The sequence below is a fragment of the Pelophylax lessonae genome, assembly GCF_965119305.1.
Source record: "Pelophylax lessonae genome assembly, chromosome: 8".
Lineage (NCBI taxonomy): Eukaryota > Metazoa > Chordata > Amphibia > Anura > Ranidae > Pelophylax > Pelophylax lessonae.
This window is the reverse complement of record NC_138775.1, coordinates 103650586-103676201: the sequence shown is the minus strand read 5'-3', so window position 1 is coordinate 103676201 and position 25616 is coordinate 103650586. Positions and strand designations below refer to the sequence as shown.

General features: G+C 43.0%; 1 protein-coding gene across 2 annotated transcripts; it reads left to right on the top strand.

Moving 5' to 3' along the window:
• Window positions 1-4363: 4363 nt before the first annotated feature.
• POLR2F (RNA polymerase II, I and III subunit F) lies at window positions 4364-24149 on the top strand. Of its 2 annotated transcripts, XM_082266123.1 has the most exons (5): window positions 4364-4417; window positions 12268-12337; window positions 17269-17399; window positions 20395-20466; window positions 24010-24149. In XM_082266123.1, exons 1-5 carry the CDS (start codon window positions 4398-4400, stop codon window positions 24098-24100), a joined length of 384 nt encoding a protein of 127 aa, XP_082122249.1. In that variant the 5' UTR covers window positions 4364-4397; the 3' UTR covers window positions 24101-24149. The 2 variants fall into 2 exon arrangements, with proteins under 2 accessions (XP_082122249.1, XP_082122250.1); XM_082266124.1 differs by lacking the exon at window positions 20395-20466.
• The last annotated feature ends 1467 nt before the right edge of the window (window positions 24150-25616 follow it).

Sequence of the window (25616 nt, the reverse complement as noted above, 5' to 3'; positions counted from 1 at the left end):
TGGAGAGACTTTTAAGAAGCATACACAGATAAATTAGTATCCATACAATAAAAATATATAAAATCATCAAAGTTTATTATACAAAATTCCATAAAACGGAAGAAAACATTTTAAGGCTGCCAAAAAGTGCTTAATCCCCATAGGTTCCTCGTGGAACTGTATATATATACCAACACTATATTCCACATGACCTTATAAATACCAATAGATCTTGTGTAATACATAACAGCTCTGTGGATAACCAACATGTTTCAATAAACTCTTCTGCAGGGGATAGAGTAGATATATAACAAGTACAAAGTTTAGGCGTTGTCAGCCATATAAATTAAAAGCAGTCAATGTATTGTCTGTCTATGCAAGAAGCAGGGGAACATGCAAAGGGATATCCAGAGGATCCCCACTAACAGTGATATATGCTCAGATGCAGTGGCAGCTGGTGCTTAAAATTTTTTGGGGGGGGGGGCGCAAACAGAAAAATGTAATAGGCATTGCTTTGCTGTAAAAGATTGCGTGACTTTGAGGTCACACAAGTGTGAAAGGGGCCTTCAGTAATCAAGGTACAGTGCCTTGAAAAAGTATTCATAGTCACCCCTTGAAATAATCCCCATTTTATCATGTTAACTTACAGCCAAAAAGGTAAATGTATTTTATGTGATAGACCGGCACATAATTTGTTACCCAAAACAAAAAAAGAAGAACTCCTTCTAAATCAGACTTCCTCTTTTACTTTTTGGAGACATTAAGGGTCCTTTCACACGGACGTTCCGTATGTCCGTATATCACCCCATCCGTTTGCGGGTGATATACGGACATAATGCATGTCAATGGGATTGCGGATCTCAGCGGATGACCATCCGCTGACATCCGATTTGTGTCCTTTCAGTTCCGTTCAGATTTTTGGAACGGAACAGAACCCTATTTTTCCTCCGTTAAAAAAACGGAACTGATGCAAAATAGGATGTCAGCGGTGTCATCCGCTGACATCCGCAATCCCCATAGACATGCATTATGTCCGTATATCATCTGATAAACGGATGGGATGATATGCGGACATATGGAGCGGATGACACAAGTGTCATCCGTGTTTGTGGGAAAAAAAAAGTGCCGCAGCGGAGATAAAAAACTGAGCGGCCGTGTTAAAGAGCCCTTAAAGAGAATGCAAAAGGTAAAATCACATACGGTACATTTTAAATGCATCCAATTAATTCACATTAAATCTCATTTACAAAAGAAAATTGTTTCATTAAAATCTGTGGAGTGGAGGTAAGGCCTCCTTCTCTTCTTCATAACAGGGGGAGGTGTTTTGTAGTTCATGGGGATTACAATGCAAACTGATAACAGTCCAGAAAGCTCATAGTCATGTAATGGCTGATACTGGAAGGATTTAGCAGGAGTGGTAACAAACTCCTGCTAAATCCTTCCAGTATGGGCCATGCCATCACATGATCCATTCCCTTCCTTCCCTGGCAAGCTGGTGATGGGGGGTTGCTTCCAGAAGTTCCACTCACCTTTTGTGTTTGCAGAACTCTAGGGATCCCTCCCGCTCTCTCAGTCAAAAAGCTGTCCTGACTGTCCTCCTGGCTGGCTAGCTGCCCTGGTAGCGCTGTCCTGTCCTAAATCCTCTCTGAATCGGTCCGTCCGACCCGTCCTCACTTAACGTCCTGTGTAGCAGAGATGAGAGAGAGACAATGGAAAGACGTCTGCATGGGGTGAGGCTCAGGTAGAAGCAGACAGAGTGACGCCCAAGCACCAGCCCTACGACATCAGACGTCCTGGACCAATCACAGGACGGCAATCGTGAGTGGGAGTGTTTGGGGCGCACCGCACTGTGCCCCAAGGATACTATAAAAGGATGCCAATCAGCTTACAAGAAAGAGGCACATGATGCCAAAACCCCCACCCCTCTCCATAGCCAGCAGTGTGTCCAGCGCCCCGCTGCCATTAAAGGTACACTTTTTTTTTTTATGCTGATGTTACGGTGACTAGCCTTGGGGGGCGGGGGCCCCGTGCCCCCTATTGGCCAGCCATCACTGCTCAGATGTTAGAATAGTGGCTGACTTGGGGTCTGCCAAGTGTATCATCAGGTGGTGTGGTAAATGGAAGGCTTGTATATGTGGAGGGGCAGCCTAAAGGTCCCTCCACCTCTAACTCTTGACATGTTTCACCAATGTAAGAGGGGAATTACACTAATCACCAATGTAATGTCTAGGGGGGAATTTCAAAGCACTATCGATGTAAAGAGGGCTTCTTACCTGACTGTAGAGAAACAGGGGCTTTAGGACTTTGTATCATATGAAACAGGCTTTATTTTCACACACCTTTTATAGCAGTTCATTGCACTGCAGTGTGTTTTAGTACAAATTTTGGTTAGAATGCTTTAAAAAAGCTCCAATGCTGAAAAACAATACTGAAAAATGTGGCTTTTCTGCTTTTATGAGTATTTTTCAGCCATAAGCTTTTGTGGGAGTACAGTTTGTGCTAAAAAAAAAAAAAAAAAAAAAACAGGAAGAAAATGCTACTGCAAAAACGCTGCAAAACTCATTCTATAGCTACAGCTAGCGCTACTGGCGTTTTTCTAACGTCCAATGTGCATTAGGCCTAAATGGGTTAAAACACACTAAGGCTGGATTCACACCATTGAGTTATTGCTTGTTTTGTTTTTCTACTGAATTAAATTAAAATGCATCAAAACGCCCCTCAACCGCTGCGTTAAGACGCGTGTCATGATGCATCAATGCACGTTTATGTCATTCATTATGACATTCAATGCAAACTGAATTGCAATGTGCATTGAAAACAGCCAACAATGCATGCTAGCGCATGCTGACATGGATTTTGATGCGTTCCCTTGATTTTAACCACTTGCCGACTGCCGCACAACTATTTACGTCGGCAGTCAGCCCCTCACAGGCAGAGCGACGTAGGGATACGTCACTAGCCTGTGAGGGTCTAGGGAGCGAGCGTGCGCCGCGGTCACGGACCCCCCCCGCGCGTGTGACCGGCGGACCCGATGTCCGCCGGTCACTCAGCGATCGTCGGTGCAGAGCGAGAAAGTCAGGCGGCTAATGTAAACAAGCTGCCTGTCCATTCTCCCCTGTGTAGCAATAGTGATCATACGGTTCTACTATGTAGGACCGTTGATCACTGTTCATACACCTCAAGCCACAGCTAATCACAGTTAGAATCACGCCCCTAGGGACACATATAACCCCTCCCTCTCAAAAAAGTTAACCCCTTCACTACCAGTGTCATTTTGCAGTAACAGTGCATATGTATAGCACTGATTACTGTAGTAATGTCACTGGTAACCTCAAAAGTGTAAAAAATGTCAGTCAAGGGTTCGATCTGTCTGCCGCAATATCGCAGTCCCGCAAAAAAAATCGCAGATCGCCGCCATTACGCGTTAAAAAAACCAACAAAAATGACAAAAATCTTTCCCTTTGTTACTAAACGTAATAACTTTTGCGCAAACCAATCAAAATACGCTTTTTGCAATTTTTTTTACCAAACATATGTAGCATAAAACAAATTGGCCGAAAATGTTAAAAAATTTAGATTTTTACATTTTTTTGGGGAATTTCATATAAAAAAATGTGAAAAATATTGTTATTTTTGCAAAATTGACGCTCTTTTTTTGTTTATAGCGCAAAAAGTAAAAATCGCACAGGTGATCAAATACCACCAAGAGAAAGCTCTATTTGTGGGAAAAAAGGGACGTCAAATTCGTTTAGGTACAGCATCGCACGACCGCGCAATTGTCCGTTAAAGTCACGCAGTGCCGAATCGCAAAATAGGCCCTGGTCAGGAAGGGGGTAAAATCTTCCAGGGCTTAAGTGGTTAAAGGAAAACACATGAGGCGGAGAAGGTATAGGTGCGATTCCAGCCTATAGCTCAACCAAATTCCCAGGAAAAGGCAGCTGTGTAAAAGGCTGCAATGTGAATAGTACCTGTGGGAAAATGTAGGGGCCCCATCAATATATATAATGCTATGGGGCCCTGAAATTTCATTAGTGCAAAATGTACTGAAATTGTATAAATTCACCAATAGCATGGAACAACAATTGGAATCTGTATAGAAACATCTAGAAAGATTGTGCTGTCCACTCATACCTCACCGGAATGGTACGCAGTAAACTCTGACGATTAGATAAGCCCCGGTACCGGCAGATGTTTTCTGTTCCTATGGAAACAAGACGGGGGCGGGAATAAAGTTTTTTTATAGTAGGCGGGCCGATAAAGTAGACGTAGTTTCCGTTTCCTGCTCCAGGTGAAGCCTGTGGGTGGGGCATGGTGGTTATGCATTTCCTTTTCCGGTTCCAGTGTGTCCGGTGTTCCTGGGAAGCAGCTAGTTACGTTCGAAGTATTGGACGGAGGAGAGCTGATTGAACGGCGGCGTGATGTCGGATAACGAGGACAAGTGAGCATGTTATTACCGGGGCATTATTTAGCGCCATGTGTGAGGGAAGCTGTGTGTGCTCTGCTTTATACATAGAACAATAGAATGAAACATGCGGCCGCTACCTAGCCATGTGTCTGGCCATTCCCTTTCCTGTACGTTAGGTCATTGAACGTCTTCGCCTTTCGTGTTTGTGTTTATGGATATCACTGAAAAAATCTAAAACCAGGACTTTTATATGGATGGAATAAGGGAAGTTTATTACCCCTGGCAGGGTTTATTTTCCCTCTGTGCCCCCTTGAGGAGATTTCCTACTTTTCCTGTTTCATAGACACAATAGGAAGTGAGAGGAAATCCCTCCAAAGTGAAGAAGTTTCTGATTGTCACCACAACTTGTGTCCCCATTGGAAGATTTCCCCTTCATTCCTCTTCTGGTTACTACTCAAAATTTGGAATTTTTATCTTAACTTTCAGTGACAACAGTCACCAGGACTGCTCTACCCAAAAGTCCTGCTTTAAGAACTCGTCCCTCGCTCCTATTGAGGAATTGGCACTTTTGAGGAGCAGAGGGACAAATACCCGATTTTGAAGGGTACCCGCTCCCACTTCCACGCCGACCACCTTGGCAATCTGAGCAGAAGTCCCCTTCCCTCAGTCTTCTGTGACACGTATGAGGTCCCAGAAGACTGCATCCAACATTCACAATGTACAGTGCTGCTCGCACATGCTCAGTGGGCACCCAGCTGTAACACCCGGGTGCCCATAGCTGAGGAAAGGAGACAGCAGGTGAAACCGACTGGGATGAGCACACCGTTGGATCGCGAGACAGGCGAGTGGCTGTTTTTTAAGGCAGCAGCTACAATTTTATTTTTTTTTTATTGCTGCTAATGTTTTTTCACAGGGGACTGGAACTCCTCTTTACTTCAATACTGGGCACTTTCACCCCCTTCCTGGGCCAGGCCAATTTGCAGCTTTCAGCGCTGTCACACTTTGACAATTGTGCCGTCATGCTACACTGTACCCATATGAGATTTTTATCATTTTTTTCACACAAATAGAGCTTTCTTTTGGTTGTATTTAGTGGGTTTTTTATTTCTTACAAAAAAAGACAGAAATTTTTGGGGAAAAAAAAGGTTTTCTTTTCTGTGAGTAAATTTTGAAAAGTAACTTTAGTCTGCGCTTATGGGCACTGATGAGGTGGCACTGATGAGGAGATACTAATATGCCCCACTGATAGGGGGCCCTGACGGGCACTGACTGTGGGCACCTTTTTGAGCTTTTCTGTAATCAGGGCACTGATTGCCTTTTTCTAGGTTCCCCTTGTAGGAGGAGCCGCTGATAGGTAACCGATAAACGGCACTTGCTCATTTACATGTGACTGGCTATGATTGGACACAGCCGATCACATGGGTAAAGAGCCAAGTTATTGGCTCTTTACCAAGATCGGGGTCGTGCCGTGTCCTAGTAACATGGCGCGGCCACGATCGCTGCACGGCGGGCGCATGGGAGAGGCTGTGGTGCGCTGTTATATGATGGCGTCCCAGAACAAGAGCTGCACCACTCCGCCGTCATTTGTCCGTTAGCAGGCAGAAAGCTGTTAACCATTTAAGGACTGTGTGATTTCAACTGGTAATTATGCAGTCACCTTAACAAAATTTGTCCCCCCCACCCCCCCCTTTTTTTTTTTTGTTGTAAAAAATTTCCAATAAACCTACATTTTATCATACATTTAGGCCAAAATGTATTTAGCTGTCTTTGATTTAAAAAAAAAAAAGCGTATATTTATTGGTTTGAGCAATAGTTATAGCGTCTACAAACTATGGTGTGAATACTGGAATTTACGCAGCTTTTACTTTCTGACTGCCTATCTCATTTCATGAAGTGCTAAAATGGCAGGGCAATACAACACCCCCCCCCCCCCCGACCCTCAAATTACCACTTTTTGGAAAATAGACACCCCAAGGAATTTCCTGAGGCATGTTGAGCTCATTGATTATTTAATTTTATTTTTTTTGTCACAGATGTTTGAAAAATGACAAAAGTGTGTCTTTGTGTATATCTATATCTCTATATATCATTTATTTATTTTTTCACAAAATTGTAATTGAAATGATTTATTACTCACGCATGCCATGTGTATATGTGGAATTACACCCCAAAATACATTCTGCTGCTTCTCATGCTTTAAAATTGGGCACATCCGTGCAGCGGCAACAAAGTACGTACATTTTTGAAAGCCGTTACAGGTTACCACTTTAGACTTACAGAGGAGGTCTACTGCAAGAATTACTGCCCATGATCTGACATTCACGGCGATACCTAACGTGCATGCTGCAATTGCTGTTTACATGTGACACCAGACTGCCTTTGCGCACAAACACGAGGAACAGGGATGCTTTTTTTTTTTTTTGTTTTTTTTTTTTTTGCGCTTACATCTTTCCTTTTTATCTAATCATCTTTGTTATCACAGGGAATTTAAATATCCTCTGATAGCAAGTAGTGATTTTTTTTTTTTTTTTTAATTGGGTTCTTTTAGACTCTAGATCTCTCCTCTGCCCTTAAAGCATCTGACCAAGATTGGTGTGATAAGATGCTTTCTCGTAGCTTCCAGTATCTTAGGCCATAGAGATGATTGTAGCCATTCTGGTCCCCAATCAGCTCTATGGTCAGCTGACGAAACCACCGGCTGCAGTCTCGGGTTACCTGATGGAACAGGAGAAAATCGTGGAAGGGGGTGGGGGGTCCCACCCCCATCCCTCTGCTTGTAAAAGCAGGCTAGCGGCTAATTAGCTGCTAGGATTGCTTTTGCATGAAAGCCGACCGCTGGCTATAAAAAAACGATACCAAGATGCCTAAGGCCCCTTTCACACTTTCCGTCCATCGGACGGATTTCATTTTTCTCAGCGGGGGATCGAGCCGCCGATCCCCCGCTGAGTCGGTCCGTTCTCATCCGATCCGCTGGACGGATGGAAAATAGGGTTTCCATCCGTCCAGATTTGACGGATCGGGTGTCAGCGGACATGTCTCCTCTGACATCCGATGCCCCATAGAGATGCATGGGGGGACCGTTCAGATCCGCCAAAAAAACGGACAGGCGGATCTGAACGGTCTGCCTGTGTGAAAGGGGCCTATATCTGCAGCCATGATCCTGGTATGAACACTCAAAGTCCAGCGACGTACCAGTACCTTGCTTGTCCTTGTTTGGCATATATTGTAAGGGTTTTTTTTTTCTCCATGCAGCCTGTGGGCTGAATGAAAAAAAAGAACATAGCAGATTCCTCCATTCGCATTGATCGATGTGGATGAAGACATCTCTGCCAAGAAAAGTGTTTTTTTTTTTTTTTTTTTTTTTTTTAAAAATAAAGGCAAAGCATAGGGGAGATCTGCCCTCATTATCCGATCTCCCATAGAGGAGAGCATGGATCTGACCGCTCCATCTCTGCACGCGGAGACGGAGCTGTCATCCGCTTTTCAGCGGGGATCAGCGGAACGATTCCCCCACTAAGCAGAACGGACTCCGTTGGGTGCACCGTCCGTGTGAAAGGAGCCTAAAGCATTTTGTTTATAGTTATCTTGGCAGCCTTAACAATGTGAATAAACATTTGCCGGGGCTTTTTTCTTTTTCTGACAGCTGTGAGTTAGCAGAGAACGGCTCTGTAAGAATCGAGGACATGCAGTTTTCATTTGTGAAGGGGGGAGGGGGCTAATTGTGGTTGCGATTTTAACGATTAATCGTTCAGCTCTGCAGTGCAACTGGAACTCAGTGTAGCTGGAAGTGCTGGGGGGGTCTCAGCTCAGTTTACAATCATCATATGACAGGCAACCACACTAAGCCTACATTTCCACTGGTGCAACTATTCAATGACACCCGTTCTATCTATGCCACTTTGAAAATTGGCAACCTTGAAAAGGTACCTGCAACTTTGATCCAGAGTGTAAAGTTGGATCAAAGTCACACTCTAAATCACAATAGTGGAGACGTAGACTAAACAATATGACAAGTCACAGCCCAATAATTTCAACGGCACCCGTTCCCATCTATGCGACTTTCAAAATCGGCCATTTTAAAAAGGTGCCTGCAACTTTTAATGCGATTAATCCAGAGAGTGTAAAGTTGGATCAAAGTTGCATCATTCGCACTCTAAATTGCAATAGTGGAAACGTAGACTAAAGCTTTATTTCCACTAGTGTGACTTGTCATGCGGCTTTGGACACACAGTCACATGAAAAGTCACAGCCCATTAATTTCAATGGCACCCGTTCCCATCGATGCGACTTAGAAAATCAGCAACCTTGAAAAGGTGAGGAAAGGGGTCCTGAATATAACAGTTGGTGCTCTTAGTGCACTGATATCCACCACCTTCTAAGTTGGCCTCTCACCTTAATAACACTTGGATTAAGCATGTAATTCCTCTCTCAGAATGGCTCCTCGATAATACATCCTCTTAAAATGGCATAACAGGGAAGCCCCAATCAGAGAACGCTGTAAGCCTGTGACCACTTCCTGGATCAGCTCAACTCATTCACATGTAATGGGGAAACATAAAGGGCAGACCCATAGTGTAATACTATTAACTTCTTTATTGAAATAGCATAAAAGACAGCCTCTTACTTTTGTGTGGATAAAAGCCAGCGATAAAGTGACAGATAATCTTGTCTTGGAGAGTCCTGCTCGGACCTCACCAGACTCCAGATGGCAGCGGGTGACGTCGGTAGCTCCACCTTCCCCCCGTACGCGTGGCGTCTCCCAATGGGCGGAGACTTCTTCAGCGGTAAACCGCAGGACTCTCCAAGACAAGATTATCTGTCACTTTATCGCTGGCTTTTATCCACACAAAAGTAAGAGGCTGTCTTTTATGCTATTTCAATAAAGAAGTTAATAGTATTACACTATGGGTCTGCCCTTTATGTTTCCCCATTACATGTGAATGAGTTGAGCTGATCCAGGAAGTGGTCACAGGCTTACAGCGTTCTGATTGGGGCTTCCCTGTTATGCCATTTTAAGAGGATGTATTATCGAGGAGCCATTCTGAGAGAGGAATTACATGCTTAATCCAAGTGTTATTAAGGTGAGAGGCCAACTTAGAAGGTGGTGGATATCAGTGCACTAAGAGCACCAACTGTTATATTCAGGACCCCTTTCCTCACCCTTACTCCACGGGCATTGCATGGACTTATCTTCTTCTCATTTTTATCTCATTTTGTTTGGGTCATTTGTTCATGTTTGAATATTAGCGCTGCACTATTTTTTCTATTCAATTCTGCATACGGGTGTTCTAGTTTGACCTGAGTGTCCAGCAGCTACAAATTTCTGATCTGTGTTACTGTGCGCTGATATTTCTTTTATTTACAACCTTGAAAAGGTACCTGATGCAACTTTTGCTGCGACTTTGATCCAGCTAGTTCAAAGTTGGATCAAATTCACATCAAAGTCGCAATAGTTGAAATGTAGACTAAGGCCCTTTTCACACTTGTGCGTCTGGTCCTGTGATTTGGGACTGCAAAGTTGTATGACAGGTCACACGCCATGATTTCCAATGAGTACCATTCATATCTGTGCGACTTCAAGCTGCAACGACTTCAAAGTAGTCCCTGCACTACTTTGGTCCGACTTTGATGTGTTGATAGTCATAGGCATTGGACCAGTCAAAATTGCGACTTTTAGGCCGCACAAGTGTAAAAATGGCCTTAAGCTCTTTTTCCACTAGTGCAGCTAATCAATGGTACCCGTTCCCATCTATGTGACTTTGAAAAGGTTCCTGCACTACTTTGATGCGACTTTGAAATGCTGAGGAAAGCTATTTTGCGTTACCTCTTTATGAAGGGATAAAGACTAACTGCTATCTCTGGCTTCAATATAACAATGTAAATAAATCTGGTTCCTGGGCAGGAGGCTTCTACATCCCAGAGGATCTTTAGTCTCCTCTGATGTGTAATGTAACAAAAATAGAAACTGAGTGCCACACCATTGCCATTGTTTAAGTGCCGGTTCATATTTGTGCGGCTTGCGAGATTGCATGTAATTCGGAGCGCACTGCTCCTTCATTACATGCGATTGGATGTGCGGATGCGAGTTCAGCCATACACTTTGTATGGCTGAATTTGCACTGTATCCGCACCAAACTCGCACAGGACCCTTTTTTTCAGCCACATGAGGATCGGATCGCACAGTGGTTCACACTTGTGCGATCCGATTCTGTGCGAACTGTCAGATTGCACTGTGATATGCGATCAAACTGGGGGTGTCAACATTTGACACCCCCTGCGTATCGCATATGGCAGTGTGAACTGCCAGAGGTGCGGATGCGATGTGGGATCACGCTGCATATTCGCAGCCTTCCCGCATCGCACAAGTGTGAACCGGCACTAATAGGTCCAGATACAACTTTTATTTCTATTATAAATGTCAGTGGAAAATCCAAGCTAGACTAGTACTTTTTGGATTGTCCCCTGACCTTTATTGGAATAAAGTTTTTATCCTTTTTTTAGGTAGCAACACAAACCAGACAGGTGTTCTAGCCCTCTTCGCTCTATCTAAAACTAAAGTTATGCCTTCAGTTATACTTTAACTGTGTGTGTTGTGTGTGTTTTTTTTTTTTTTTTTTTTTTTTAGCCAGACCCTAGGCCTAGGGAATAAAATGGCAGTCATTGCAACTTTTTATGTCACTGTATTTGCACAGAAATTTTTCAAACGTGTTTTCTTTTTTTTGGGGGGGGGGGGGGGGGGAAGATTTATGAATGAAAACAAAACGCTAAAGTTAGCACAATTTTTTTGTATAATGTGAAAGATGTTACGCTGAGTAAATAGATACTTGACATGTCACACTTTAAAATTGCGCACACTCGTGGAATGACGCCAAACTTTGGTACTTAAAAATCTCTATATGCAACACTTAAAATGTTTACAGGTTACCAGCTTGGAGTTAGAGGAGGTTTTGGGCTAGAATTGTTGCTCGCGCCCTATGGATAGCAGCGATACCTCACATGTATGGATTGATTGAAAGCCATTTACATATGTAGCTGCAACATACGAATGCGTTCGCTTCTGTGTGCAAGCACGCGGGCACCTTGAAAAAAAATTCTTTTGTTTTTTTTTTATTACATAACGAATGCAAACATCTCTTTTAATAGGAATAGTGCTTGACCGGTCCTCTATGTAGAGATCTGGGGTCAATAAGACCTCAGATCTCTCTGACAAAGAAAAGCCTGAAATAAAAATAAAAAAAATCTCGGCTATCCAGCCAAGATTACGGCAGTATTGACAACGGCCGGGCGTGATGTCATAACATTGCAGCCGGGCCTCCAAGAGTCATAGAGACTGCTGGGGACCATCTGGTCCTCCGAAGTGTCTATGGTGTACTTCCGCCGCCGGCGGATTCCTTCTCTGGCTCGCCGAACGCACAGGCGAGCTGTTAGAAGCACCGGGGGGGGGGGGGGGTGTCCCCCGCCGCCGCTTGTAGGAACAATCAAGCAGCTGAACAGCTGCTATGATTGTTCTTATGATGCAGGGAATCGCCGGCTGAAAAAATATCTGAATGATGCAGGCATTATTCAGATATCCCCACTTAATGCCCTGGACCTCATATGACGACCATCGGTAAGGAAGTGGTTACAATTTGATGTAAAATCAACACTAGTTTGGATAGTGTGGGGAATGGTTGTGACTCCTGTCAATGTGTGCTTGCAGACTGGGTCCCATTGGGGAGATTATTCTTCCATTCCTGTTTTCAGAAGTTTGAGGGATATTCCTTCTAAGACCGTTATTACCAGAACAGATGTCCTCTTTGTAAAAATTTCCCTTCCCCCTCCTGTTCCTGTGAGAATGCAAATATTTTCAATTTCCCATCACAATCTGTTTTTCTGTCTTCCAGTTTTGATGGTGATGATTTTGATGATGTTGAAGAGGATGAAGGACTTGATGACTTGGACAATGCTGAGGAGGTCAGCCATCTAAAATTCCTATTTTTAATCATAAGCATTTATAAGGCATATCAAGGCTATAAAGTGGGTAGTTTGCTTCTTTTAACCCTTTTACTGTCACTCATAACCTATTAACGGTGCAGTGAGAGGCTGAAAACAGCCAGAGGGGGAGAGAGACTGTAAAGCCCCCTCCATTTCCATTGGCTGTCAAACTGGGGCACTCCCTGTGACCCTGTGAGGTTGGCTAATGGAGACAGAATATGCACTGAACATAGGTCTGCCTCCACGTGGATATATAATTACAAACAATACATATTGATGGGTGACGTGTATCAAGCAGATTAGCAACACTATTGGATGCAAATCAGGCTGAACAAAGTCTATGCAAACGTTTTTTATGTGTTTTTCGACCTCTTGCACCTGTACTTCTCGGCAGCCCACTGCGGCAGATTTCCACAGGTCTAAGGCCCCTTTCACACATGCTGTCTGTTTGTCCGTTTTTCATCCATCCGTTGACGGATGAAAAACGGACATCAATGTATCTCTATGTAAAAACGGATGACAACGGATGATCATCAGTTAACATCCGTTTTCATCCGCTTCCGTCAATGTCCGTTTTTTTTTTTTGAACGTATGAATGCCCTATTTTTCATCCGTCAAAAAAAACGGATCGGACGAAAAACTGACGGATGAAAAACTGATGCATTTTGACGTGACTGAACTGATGAACTGAACGGACCGTATCTGTGAAAGGGGCCTTAGACAGATTTTCAGTCATAGCAGATGCTTATCTAAGGAACTGGTCCGGTTTAATTCTGTTAGGGCCCTTTCGCACGGGCGATCCGATCAGATCCGCCTGTCAGTTTTTTTTTAGGCGGATCTGATCGGATCCTCCATGCAGCTCTATGGGGCAGCGGATGTCAGCGGAGACACCTCCGCTGCCATCCATATCCGATCCTGTCCGTGAAATCCGGACGGATGGAAACCCTATTTTTCCATCCGTTCAGGTATCGGATGAGAGCAGACAGGCGGTCCGCTCTCATCCGATCCCCCATAGGGAGCTGTGACACCTCCCTCTCCGCATTGCAAGCGGAGACGGAGCTGTCATCCGCTGGCTCAGCGGGGATCGGCGGATCGATCCCTGCTGAGCAGCACGGATCCGCCTACGGAGGCGGACTGTGTGAAAGAGCCCTTACAGTGCTACTTTAGGCTCCTTTCCCAATTATATAGCATGTGAAAACGTGTTCTAAAGCAGTTGATTGAAGAAAAAAAAAATTACGTTTTTCTGTTATGTTTTTAAGGCCCCTTTCCTTTCACACAGGCGGACCGTTCAGAACTGCCTGTCGTTTTTTTTTTTTTTTTTTTTTTTTTTGGCGGATCTGAACAGTCCCCCCGTGCATTCCTATGGGGCATCGGATGGCAGCGGAGACATGTCCGCTGACATCCGATCCGTCAAATCTGGACGGATGGAAACCCTATTTTCCATCCATCCAGCGGCTTGGATGGGATCGGTTGAGAACGGACTGACGGTTTGTTCCCTTCCGATTTCCCCCATAGAGATGCATGGGGAACTGACAGCTGTGTCTCCGCACACAGCGCAGAGACACAGCTGTCATCCTGCTGCTCAGCGGGGTATCGGCGGCTCGATCCCCTGCTGAGAAAAACGGAATCCGTCCGGCGGACGGATAGTGTGAAAGGGGCCTTGGACCCCTTTCACACATACGGTCGGTCCGTTCAGTTCATCAGTTCAGTCACGTCAAAATGTATCAGTTGTTGTCCGTTTTTCGTCCGATCCGTTTTTTTTTTTTTTTGACGGATGAAAAATAGGGCATTCATCCGTTCAAATAAACGGACTTTGACGGAAGCGGATGAAAACTATGTTAACTGATGATCATCCGTTTTTACATAGAGATACATTGATGTCCGTTTTTCATCCGTCAACGGATGGATGAAAAACAAACGGACAGCATATATGAAAGGGGCCTTAGGTGTGTGCTGAGGAAAGTTGTTTCAGAGGGGTTAACCCTTTACCAATGTGAGGATTGCTGTTTTTTATTTTGCTCTTTACTTTATATGTAATCAGTTTTGTGGATATTACGTACTGTTCAATGTTGGAATTCTATTGATTTTTTTTTTTTCTTGGAAAACCTTTTAATTTAAATATTGAAACAAAAATGTGATATTACAGGTTCTTGTATAGCGCTGTCAATTTACGCAGCGCATTGCATATACATTGCACATTCACATCAGTCCCTGCCCTCAAGAAGCTTACAATCTAAGGTCCCTAATTCACACATACATAGTAGGGCCAATTTGTATACAGGATCCAATTAACCTACCAGCATGTCTTTGGAGTGATACACTTGCAGTGCTATTCGTTGTCTGTCCAGCTACATACTGTAGCTGCTGACTTTTTATATTAGGACACTTATCTGTCCAGGGATCCCACAATGTCAGCACTCCAGTCAATCTGTCCAGGGATCCCACAATGTCAGCACTCCAGTCAATTTTTCAATCAGCTCTCGGGTGCTGTCGCCGCTTTTCCTTGTAAGGGAAACTAGCAGTGAAGCCTTGCGGCTTCACAACCGATTCCCTGCAGCACGCTGTGCTTTGTGAATGGTCTGGCGGTGGAAGGAGGAGGAGGAGGAGGGGGGCTGTTGCTGTACTCAGAATTATTAAATGCCCCTCATTGTAAAGATTTTCACCAAATATTAAATTTGTTTTCTCTTTCCCCCATAATTGTTTAGAGTGAACCTGGATTTATCTTGCTTAAAGGATTAGCTCACATTTACAGAAAAAAAAAAAATTTAAAGGTGAACCAACACCGGCCACCCTACCCACCCCCTGGTCCTCACTGTACTTCTGCTTTTTTTCCTCATCTCCATCAGCATTTCAGGGGTGGACCAGATGGATTCTGATTGGTCAGCACTGTCAGTGTCATATTAAATAGAATATCTACGCCTATCCCTGGTGCAGCAAAAGACAGGGGCGTAATAAAATAAAGAAACATGTGCCACGTCCTGAATGTCAGAAATACAAAAGGGGGAGGAATAAATGGACTTTGAAGGCACCGTAATAAAAAAAAACACAACACTTTATTTTGGATAAGTATTAAAACCACAAAAGTATGTATCGACCGATCAACATGGGCAATTTCATTGATCAGAGGATACAAATGATAGGTGAATGGGGAGGACCTCACCACCTAGAGCATACAATGCAACAAACAATACAAGATTGCATTTGAATGGTATACAAAGGAGAAGTAGGGTGCTATACGCTGCACACAGGCCGCACCACGGTGCAGGCAACGCAGAGCGTCCTGTACAATATAATAACAGCTTCCAAAAGGAAATAAACCAATATATCCAATTGCTCTACATGTTTCGCCTGGTGTTCAGACTTCATCCGGAGCGGTTTGGAATATAGATTCCATAGGAAGATGTTGCTGGAGCCAACCAATAGGCACCAGAAGAAACCAATCTTGTAATTAGTAATCACGAGGGGTGACCTGTTGAGGTAGCTGGAGGAGCACGCACTGCTTATGGCCAGATTAAAAGAGAATCAGGTAATCACAATATAGAGTATGCCTGTCCCATACATAGCCGGACCTTGGTGGTCATTCCCCATCCGGGGTCACTGATCTGTGTCCTTGAGGAGCATCTGGAGGACGCGCTGCATGCTTTTTTCATTTTGGAGGAACTGCCTGCTATTTTACTCTATGCCCTACGTCCGGCTATGTATGGGACAGGCATACTTTATATTGTGATTACCTGATTCTCTTTTAATCTGGCCATAAGCAGTGCGTGCTCCTCCAGCTACCTCAACAGGTCACCCCTCGTGATTACTAATTACAAGATTGGTTTCTTCTGGTGCCTATTGGTTGGCTCCAGCAACATCTTCCTATGGAATCTATATTCCAAACCGCTCCGGATGAAGTCTGAACACCAGGCGAAACATGTAGAGCAATTGGATATATTGGTTTATTTCCTTTTGGAAGCTGTTATTATATTGTACAGGACGCTCTGCGTTGCCTGCACCGTGGTGCGGCCTGTGTGCAGCGTATAGCGCCCTACTTCTCCTTTGTATACCATTCAAATGCAATCTTATATTGTTTGTTGCATTGTATGCTCTAGGTGGTGAGGTCCTCCCCATTCACCTATCATTTGTATCCTCTGATCAATGAAATTGCCCATGTTGATCGGTCGATACATACTTTTGTGGTTTTAATACTTATCCAAAATAAAGTGTTGTGTTTTTTTTTATTACGGTGCCTTCAAAGTCCATTTATTCCTCCCCCTTTTGTATTACTGTCAGTGTCATGGCATTGACCAGTTAGAATTGACCTCCTGGAAGTTGTGCATGGAGAAGGAGAAAAGAGGGCCCCTGGAGCGGTGGTGGGGATGCTGGCAGCTTGGCAACACCGGAGGTAAGTACAGGGGGGTGGGGAGAGTGTCTGGTATTTTACCCCTTTTTTTTTTTTTTTTTTTTTTTTTTTCCTGTAAAGGTGAGCTATCAATTTATTAACATGGACTTGGTAAAGTGAACAGACTGTTCGTTTAGTAAGTCAACCTTTAAAACTGTTTTTGGCTCGCACATATGCAGGCAATTGGTACTGTTGTGAAATATCCACTGTTGGTGGTATTTTAGGAGGTACAGAAAGCAATGTGGTGGATTTAATAAAGGTCAAATAGACTGTACTTTGAAGGGATGTGGGCTTAGTAAATGAGGGGAGGCTCTCACTTCCATCATTCAATCATGTGCAAGCAAAAAACTGCGTGTTTTTTTTCCCCCTTTGCATGTGATTGAGTATTCTTTGTAAAGTGAAGCGCCATCTCACTTACTAAGCTCTGGAGAAACTGCACTTGTTGCACAGGCTATTTGCCTTTAGTAAATCCACCCCAATGAGTTTATCAGAGTTTTTTTTTCTTTTTTTTAATTGGAAATTTTAGGAAGACCAGGAGAATGTTGCAATCTTACCAGCTGGTGAAGGACAACAAGCAAACCAGAAAAGAATCACAACAAATTACATGACAAAATATGAAAGGGCACGTGTTTTGGGAACCAGAGCACTACAGATAGCGTAAGTATGTAGGGACATCAAAAGTTGGCACACAAGTATATCAAGTGATAACTAAATGATGTTTTATTTTCCAAACACTGAACAATCAGCCTAATTATGATGTATTCTGCTTGTATATGAACAATCATACAGCACATCTGAAAAGTATTCAGTGCTTCACTTTTTCCACATTTTATGTTACAGCCTTATTCCAAAACTGATTAAATTCATTATTTTCCTCAAAATTCTACAAACAATACCCCATAATGACAACGTAAAAGAAGTTTGTTTGAAATCTCAGCAAATTTATTAAAAAAAAAAAAAAATTACATGTACAGAAGTATTTACATCCTTTGCCATGACACAAAATTAAGCTCAGGTTCATCCTTCCACTGATCCTTTGTACAACTTGATTGGAGTCCACCTGTGCTAAATTCAGTTGATTGAACATGATTTGGAAAGGCACACACCTGTCTGTATAAGGTCCCATGTTTAACAGTGAATGTCAGAGCACAAACCAAGCCATGAAGTCCAAGGAGTTGTCTGTAGACCTCCGAGACAGGATTGTATTGAGGCACAGATCTGGAGAAGGGTACAGAAAAATGTATGCAGCATTGAAGCTCCCAATGTGCACAGTGGCATCCCATCAGTAAATGGAAGAAGTTTGGAACCACCAGGGCTTCCTAGAGTGGGCCGCCTGGCCAAACTGAGCGGGGGAGAAGGGCCTTAGTCAGGGAGGTGACCAAGAACCCCATGCTCACTCTGACAGAGCTCCAGTATTTCCCATGGAGAGAGGAGAACCTTCCAGAAGGACAACCATCTCTGCAGCACTCCACCAATCAGGCCTCCTATGGTAGAGTGGCCAGACACAAGCCACTCATCAGTAAAAAGGCACATGACAGCCAACCTGGCGTTAGCAAGAAATCAGCTGAAGGACTCTGACCATGAGAAATGAATTTCTCTTGTCTGATGAATTAAGGCTTGAACTCTTTAGCCTGAATGGCAAGCGTCATGTCTGGAGAAAACCAGGCACTGCTCATCACCTGGCCAACACCATCCCTAAAGCAAAGCATGGTGGTGGCAGCATCATCCAGTGGGGATATTTTTGTTGCAGCAGAAACTGGGAGACTAGTCAGGATTGAGGGAAAGGTAATTGTAGCGATGTACAGAGACATCCTTGATGAAAACCTGCTCCAGAGCACTCTGGACCTCAGACTGGTGCGAAGGTTCATCTTCCAACAGGACAATGACCCCAAGCACAAAGCAACGGTTACAAAGGAGTGGCTACAGGACAACTCTATGAAAGTCCTTAAATGGCCCAGTAAGAGCCCGGACTTGAACCTGATTGGACATCTCTGGAGAGATCTGAAAATGGCAAACCTCATGGAGCTTGAGAGGTCCTGCAAAGAAGAGTGGGAGAAGCTACCCAAAAATAGGTGTGCCAAGCTTTTAGCATCACACTCAAAAAAACTTGAGCCTGTAATTGGTGCCAAATGTGCTTCAACAAAGTATTGAGAAAAGACTGTGAATACTTATATACATGGGATTTTTCCGTATTTTGTAATAAATTAGCAAAGATTTTAAACCAACTTCTTTCCTGTTGTCATTATGGGATATTGGTTGTAGCATTTTGAGGAAAATACATTTTCGAAAAAAGGCTGTAACAACCCAAAATGTCGCAAAAAAAGGCTGTAACAACCCAAAATGTGGAAAAAGTGAAGTGCTGTGAATACTTTCCGGATGCACTGTATGTTTTCATTGCTGTGTCCCACTGGAGACGTTTCGCCATCTTCATTTCTTTGAGAAACTGATGGAAATATTACTAAATATTTTGTAGGAGCACATGACATAGAATTTAAGTACTGTTGTGTGTTAAATCTATTCCATTAAAGTTGCACATTGATATAGCAAGATGTATTGTAAAATGTCATTTGTGCAAAGACACATTATTGAACATTTCAATTAAAGAGTAACACTAATTAGTAATATGTAAGGTTTGGTTCACACCGGTGTGGGAATGGCATGTGATTCAAACCGGAATCGCACCACATTCCTGTTCAAATCGAATGCGATTGCAGCCATTAGTTTGTGTGGCTTAAATTGCACCAAAATCGTGGATTTTTTTTTGCTGCACCAGAATGGATCGCATGGGTGTTCATACCCATGTGATCTGATTATGCAGATCACACTGCGCTTTGCTAACCGATCTTAGGCATTGTCTTTAATATACATACACACACGCAGCAGTTAGAATGAACGGAGTGCATTTTTTTGATGCAATGCAGGAAACGCACATTAATCACTGCAAATTCCAAGCTGCATGATTGAACTGGGCTTAAATCTATGATTTATGCATTTTTGTTTTTTAAACTAACACAAGGAAATGCAAAACTGTAAATGAGGAACTTCTTTTAGTAAAGCAAGTGGCAGGGCTGTCGGCTTGCTGGATTTTTAGCAGGATCGGAAGGTATCTTTCTGTATTTGCAGTGTTTTTGCCAGGCATCTCATAGTTAGTATTGAAGCAGGTGGGAACATGACCACATCTCCAGTTCTGGCGATGTTGAGTGATCTTAGAAGTACTGAAAAACGTGTATAGGTTAATTAAAAAAAAGTATGAATTTAATCAGGTCTAGGTGCCCACATTCCTCTGCAGTTCCAGGTTCTCGTAACCTAAATGGGACCTTTCAAGGCCCTAAATAATTATGTACTGTAGGTTGCCATTATTTACCTTTCCTGAAAATGCTAATTTCCTGGCTGTCATGCTGATTGAGTGGTTTAATATAGTGTCACTGTTCCAGAATGGTTATGCTACAATCTGCTTGCCATGAAAGTGCACGATTTAAGGCAACCAATCCTCCCCTACCTCAGATGTATACTTACCTGAACCCTTCTGCAATATTAATAATTTGCAGCTGAAATCACCTTTCCGCTAATCATGCATCTTTTCCTATTGAATGACAATGCCGTACTCCTACTTGCTTTTGCTTCTTAAGTAAACGTTCTTATGTTTTTGTAGAATGTGTGCACCTGTTATGGTGGAGCTTGAAGGAGAAACTGACCCTCTGCTTATTGCTATGAAGGAACTAAAGTAAGTCTTTCAGATATACCTTTTCCTTGTGTATTTTATTTAGGCCAGCTAATATAATTTAAGAAATACAATTCATCAATTAAATCTCATCTTGCAAAGCGCTGCTCAATATAAAATCTTGTATAATAAGAATATAAATATATAAAGGGATGAAATGACTTGTAATTTTTACTGTATTTTCACAAAGCTTCAGTTTCGCTAAGTCCTTTTAATGAAACAAGTCACTATTTGATTCTTAGAGGTTTTCAGTTATAGCTTCTTTCCATGCCGGGATCATCTTTCAGGGCATCCTTTTTAAAGGAAAAACAGAACAGCCGAAAAACTCGCTCAACCCCCCCCCCCCCCCCCCCCCTTAGTAGTTGGGTTTCCGAATACACCTAATCTGTCGATACTCTGTTGTAGTTGTGAAGGTTGCTTCCTAAATACTCTGGTTTGGTAGAATTGTGCAAGGCATTTTTCTGGTTCATCTGGAATTTATCAAAACTGGACATCTGAAGCATCTGTGCATTAGTTGATCAGTTTCAGCTTGTTCAATGAAAGGTTGAAGTTGTTTAGTTGCCATGAACAGCAGTTTTGATAAATCTCCCTTTGTGTGTGTGTGTGTCTTATGTTTGCTGCAATGGGTTCCCAGGGAAATTTTGTATTGAAAGCTAATGCTGACTCTAACCTAAAATTGGTAGTTCAATGACAGTCTCTGGCATTAGTGTATTTCGAGTCACTGACCTGGAAAAAGCATGCAGGCAGTAAAGAGACAGAATAGTCAAAGCTCCTAATCTGAATGCTTGTTTGTGCTCGTTCATACACCCCCCCCCCCCCCCCCCCCCCCGGACCAACTTAACAGACAGCCAACTGATGTTTAGAAATAGACTAAGAGCCCGTACACACGTAGCGATTGTCGGCCGTAAATATTCGGCCGCCGAATGATCGGCCGATTGTCGGCTTGTTAGTATGATGCTTCCGACAACCGACTCCGACTTTTCGGCCGAACAGAATCTGGCGTGCAGACATTTTTGTTGGCCGTCACCAGAACGGCCGATTGTTCGCCAGTCAGTACAGAATTCGGCAGGCAAACAGCCGATTAGCAAGACTGGGCATGCTCAGAAAAGAAAAGACACAAAGTTAACCATCACATGACATCACTTCTGCAGTCGGCTGTTGTTGGCCGACAAAATTTGTGTGCAGTCTTTAGCACTTTTCAGCCGACAGGACAGCACTGGACAAGACCGCCGATCGTTCGGCCGACATTCGGTACGTGTGTACGGGGCATTAGTGTTTTTTTTTTTTTTCTTCCTGTTCAGTTTTTCTGAAGCCTTTCAGTGCCGATTCACACTGAGGCGATACGACTCCTTACTACTTCGGGGGCGACTTGTGCATTACCATGCACCACGACTTCGGAGCGACTTGCAGGGACTTCACATAATGGAAGTCTATGCAAGTCGCTCCGATGTCGCCCCGAAATAGTACAGGACCCCTTTTCTAAGTCGGAGCGACTTGTGTCGCTCCTATTAGAACGGGTCCTGTAGTGGTCAATGGACCGCGAGGGAGCGCGACTTGTCAGGCTGACAAGTTGCGCTAGTGTGAACCGGCTCTTAAACAAGTTTGGGAGTTTTTTTTGTTTTCTTTGAAACTGCTATTGCAATAACTTGTGTTGCCTGGAACATAGATTTTAGGGTGAAGAATCTGCAGGAACATTGGTAAAACCAATCAAAGAAAATTTCCCAGTTCAACTCGCCAGCCAATCTGCTACCAACCAAACAGTTTGCGTTTAAAACAGGGGTTTAGTTAGCACACATTTGCAAAAACATGCGTCAGCTGCTCCAAGGCACTCCAATATTTATGCAGTCCTAACTCTTATGAATTTGAGAGCCTCCACAATGGAAGCACTTACTAACTAAACCCCTGTTCTTAAAGCAAACTGTCCAACAGGGCATTTCAGTTGGTAGCAGATTGGCTGGCAAGTTGAGCTGGGAATCTGCTTTTGTTTTACATGGGTTGCAGTTCCATGTGCTTCTTGCTGTAAAGGCCAATTTATAGGCGGGGGCAGCGGCCAGTTGTTTGTTACTAAAGGAACATTGGTAAGTCTTCTCTTCTAATGATGTGATTCTTGAGTTCCAGATTGTGGCTGGTAAAGTTATTTTCTGATGCTTCCCGAGAAGCCATTAGAGATGTTAAAGATGCCAGAGCTTTGCTTAGCTCAAAGAACCCTTTGAAAGTCTGTGTTCTTCAAACCTTGCTTTTATGCACTTCCCTTCATTGTTTTTTTTTTTTTTTTTTTTTTTTTCCCCCTATAATTGAAAATCTGCCAGGAAAAGAAAAATGTTTTTGCTTAAAATTTTATAGCAAGGGGTGTTTTAAGAACCACAAGGATTCCTACGCAATCTAGTAAGGTTTCCAGGGACCATCGGAGACTATATAACTGGGTACACCATAGCAAGATAGGGGATTCATTTTCCTGTTTGAATTCCTCAAAAGTAGGTGAAGGCATACGTCTTCCCCCTAATGAGTTTCCTAGATCTGTTTTTACCAGAGAAGTATGGCCAAATCTCCTTTGTGTGTAAAACTCCCTGATGTCAGATCTGTATGTCATATGGACCTGACAGCAAAATTGTCACCCGGCTCCTTGCGTCATAGATCACGTCTTCTTGTGATCTATGATGTAGCGTGTTGGGCAGAACCAGGTGACCTAATTTCTGGTTTTGATACTTAATAGCTGTTGGAGCACTTACTGGATTTAAAGGAGATGTGGTATCACTTACTGGATTTAAAGGAGATGTGGTATCACTTACTGGATTTAAAGGACATTTATATGATCTTTCTTGAAGCACTGAAGTTGTGGTATCACTTACTGCATTACGTAAACACTTTATTTTTTTGTGGCAGTGCTGTCTGCAATGAGCTGCAGGAGCTGTCAGCCTCCCGTTGCTTTCAATAGGGCTTCCCACCTGCAGCCAATTGCAGAGAACCCCCCACTCTGTCTCCCAGCTGATTGAAGATGGCCCCAATTACACATGTGAATGGGGCACTAAAGTGGTTCTAAAGGCAGAAGGGTGTGGGTTTTTTTTTTTTTTTCTTTTAATGCATTACAATGAAGAAAAAACCCGTCTGTGTAGCTTCTCCTTCCAGCTCACCTTACACTTACCTGAGCCAAATCTCGATTCAGTGCTGTCTGAAAGCAGCGGATCCCTCCGCTCTCTCCCTCGCAGGGCAGATTGATAGGGGTGAGGGGCGGGACTGAGCCACACTATCTATGGACCACCAAAAGAAAGCTTTATTTGTGTGAGAAAAAAAATGATACATTTTGTTTGCGTACAGTGTTGCATGACCGTGCAATTGTTTAAAGTGTGACAGCTCTGAAAGCTGAAAATTGGCCTGGGCAGGAAGGGGGTAAAAGTGGCCAGTAGGCAAGTGGTTAATGTTTTTTTTTTTTTTTCTCCTCTGTGAATATTACTTGAATATAAAGCCAATAAACCATACTGAAAGCTCTTGAAAGTCGGTAGGTTAGTGTGTCTACACACATAATTTTATCTTTTTCTTCTCCTACAGAGCCAGGAAGATCCCTATAATCATCAGACGCTATCTTCCTGATGGCAGTTACGAAGACTGGGGGGTGGATGAGCTCATCATTACTGACTAAAGCCACTGGATATTCCTGTTCTCGGATGTTCCCCTTTATGTTTTTATTTTTTATTAGCCTACATTTCCTTCTGATGTTGTACAGAGATATTTTTAAATATATATTTTGCAGTATTTATATTTATATGCCAATATGACAGGAAGACGTTGACCATGTGGACCCATTGTAAACATTTTTGTTTGTAGCTACAGATGTAGCTAATGAGCATTTTAAAATGTTTTGCATTATCAATTGTAGATTTTGTTATGGAATAAACTAAAACTTCTTGACATGAAGAATCCTTGTAGGACTACTTTTTTTTTTTTTTTTTTTCAATCTTACTTTTACTTGCACTTGAAGTGTTTTTCTCTTTGCTGTTAGATGTTTGCTGTACATTGTGATTACTGTACTTGGCATATCCGAGTCCTTTGGCTCCCTAGGAGAAATCAGCAGTTTAATTCCAGAATGTAACTAGTACCCCTCCTCAGCCTCTACCCACTACCTGTTCTTACTAGAACAGAAGACTCATTGTATAACTCTGCACCTGTTTCTATGGAAATGCTCAAGGTGGGGACAAATTTCTCAGGAGTATCAGAAAGCTGGATGAATCCCACTCTTTGTTTCATCCAAGTTCGTGGTCTGTTGCTCCTGCGTTCCTGTCACACCTGGGAGACAGGTTTGCTCTGATTCCTGTGCTGCATTCACATATTGTCAACATATCTGCAGATTAAAATGCCAGCTATATGCTAAAACTTTGCTGTCCACAGGTACAAGGCCACTTGAGTAATGTGCAAATGTATACGTCTCACTAGTTAATCAATTTCAGATTACTTGTAGGGAAGACACCTTTCAACATCATTTCTAAATTGTTTATTAAAATTGGTAAAGATTCAGTGTGTTCTTAAGCTCTGCATACAATGCAAAGTGGATTAAGGTCTAAGGTAATGTATCAAAAATTTTACTTTTGAATATCTTTTTTTTTTTTTTTTTTTATAGAAGAATATTCATCATTCCAGCTCTGGATAGGGACCAGTGGCTAGTTTGGGGGGGGGGGGGAAGTTCCCCCTGCTGGCTCCTGTGTAACTACACAGTATAAAGCCAGTGGGAGGAACCACAACGTGTGGCAGCAGATCAGGTGATTGGCACACATAAAATTGTCACATACCTTCAGTGGCCAGGGATCTTCAGCACAGCAAAGTATCAATACACAGGTGGCGGGAAAATATAAGTACACAGCATCTTGTTTTACAAGCTGACTTGAGTGTAATATTCAAATTCCATAGTCACCTGGTCATTTTAACTGCTTCCCATCTAGCATATACTGTATACAGTACTTAATGGACGCGATTATACCAGAGGCAGCTTGCAGCCATGATCCTGGTATTGTCTTGCAGAGATGGTGATCAGCTTTGTAATGTTTTCAGAGTGATTCTACATCTGCCCAGTCACTTTTGCAGGGCTTTCTGCTGCTGTTCGCAGGCTCTCCCATCCACCACCATCACCATTGGGCCAGCTGCCCACGGAGAAGATGGAGGAA

Coding starts and splice junctions, on each gene's coding strand:
- POLR2F (XM_082266123.1), top strand. CDS start 4,398: ATGTCGGATAACGAGGACAA. Junction 12,338..17,268: donor ACTTGGACAATGCTGAGGAG/GTCAGCCATCTA, acceptor TGGAAATTTTAG/GAAGACCAGGAGAATGTTGC. Junction 17,400..20,394: donor ACCAGAGCACTACAGATAGC/GTAAGTATGTAG, acceptor ATGTTTTTGTAG/AATGTGTGCACCTGTTATGG.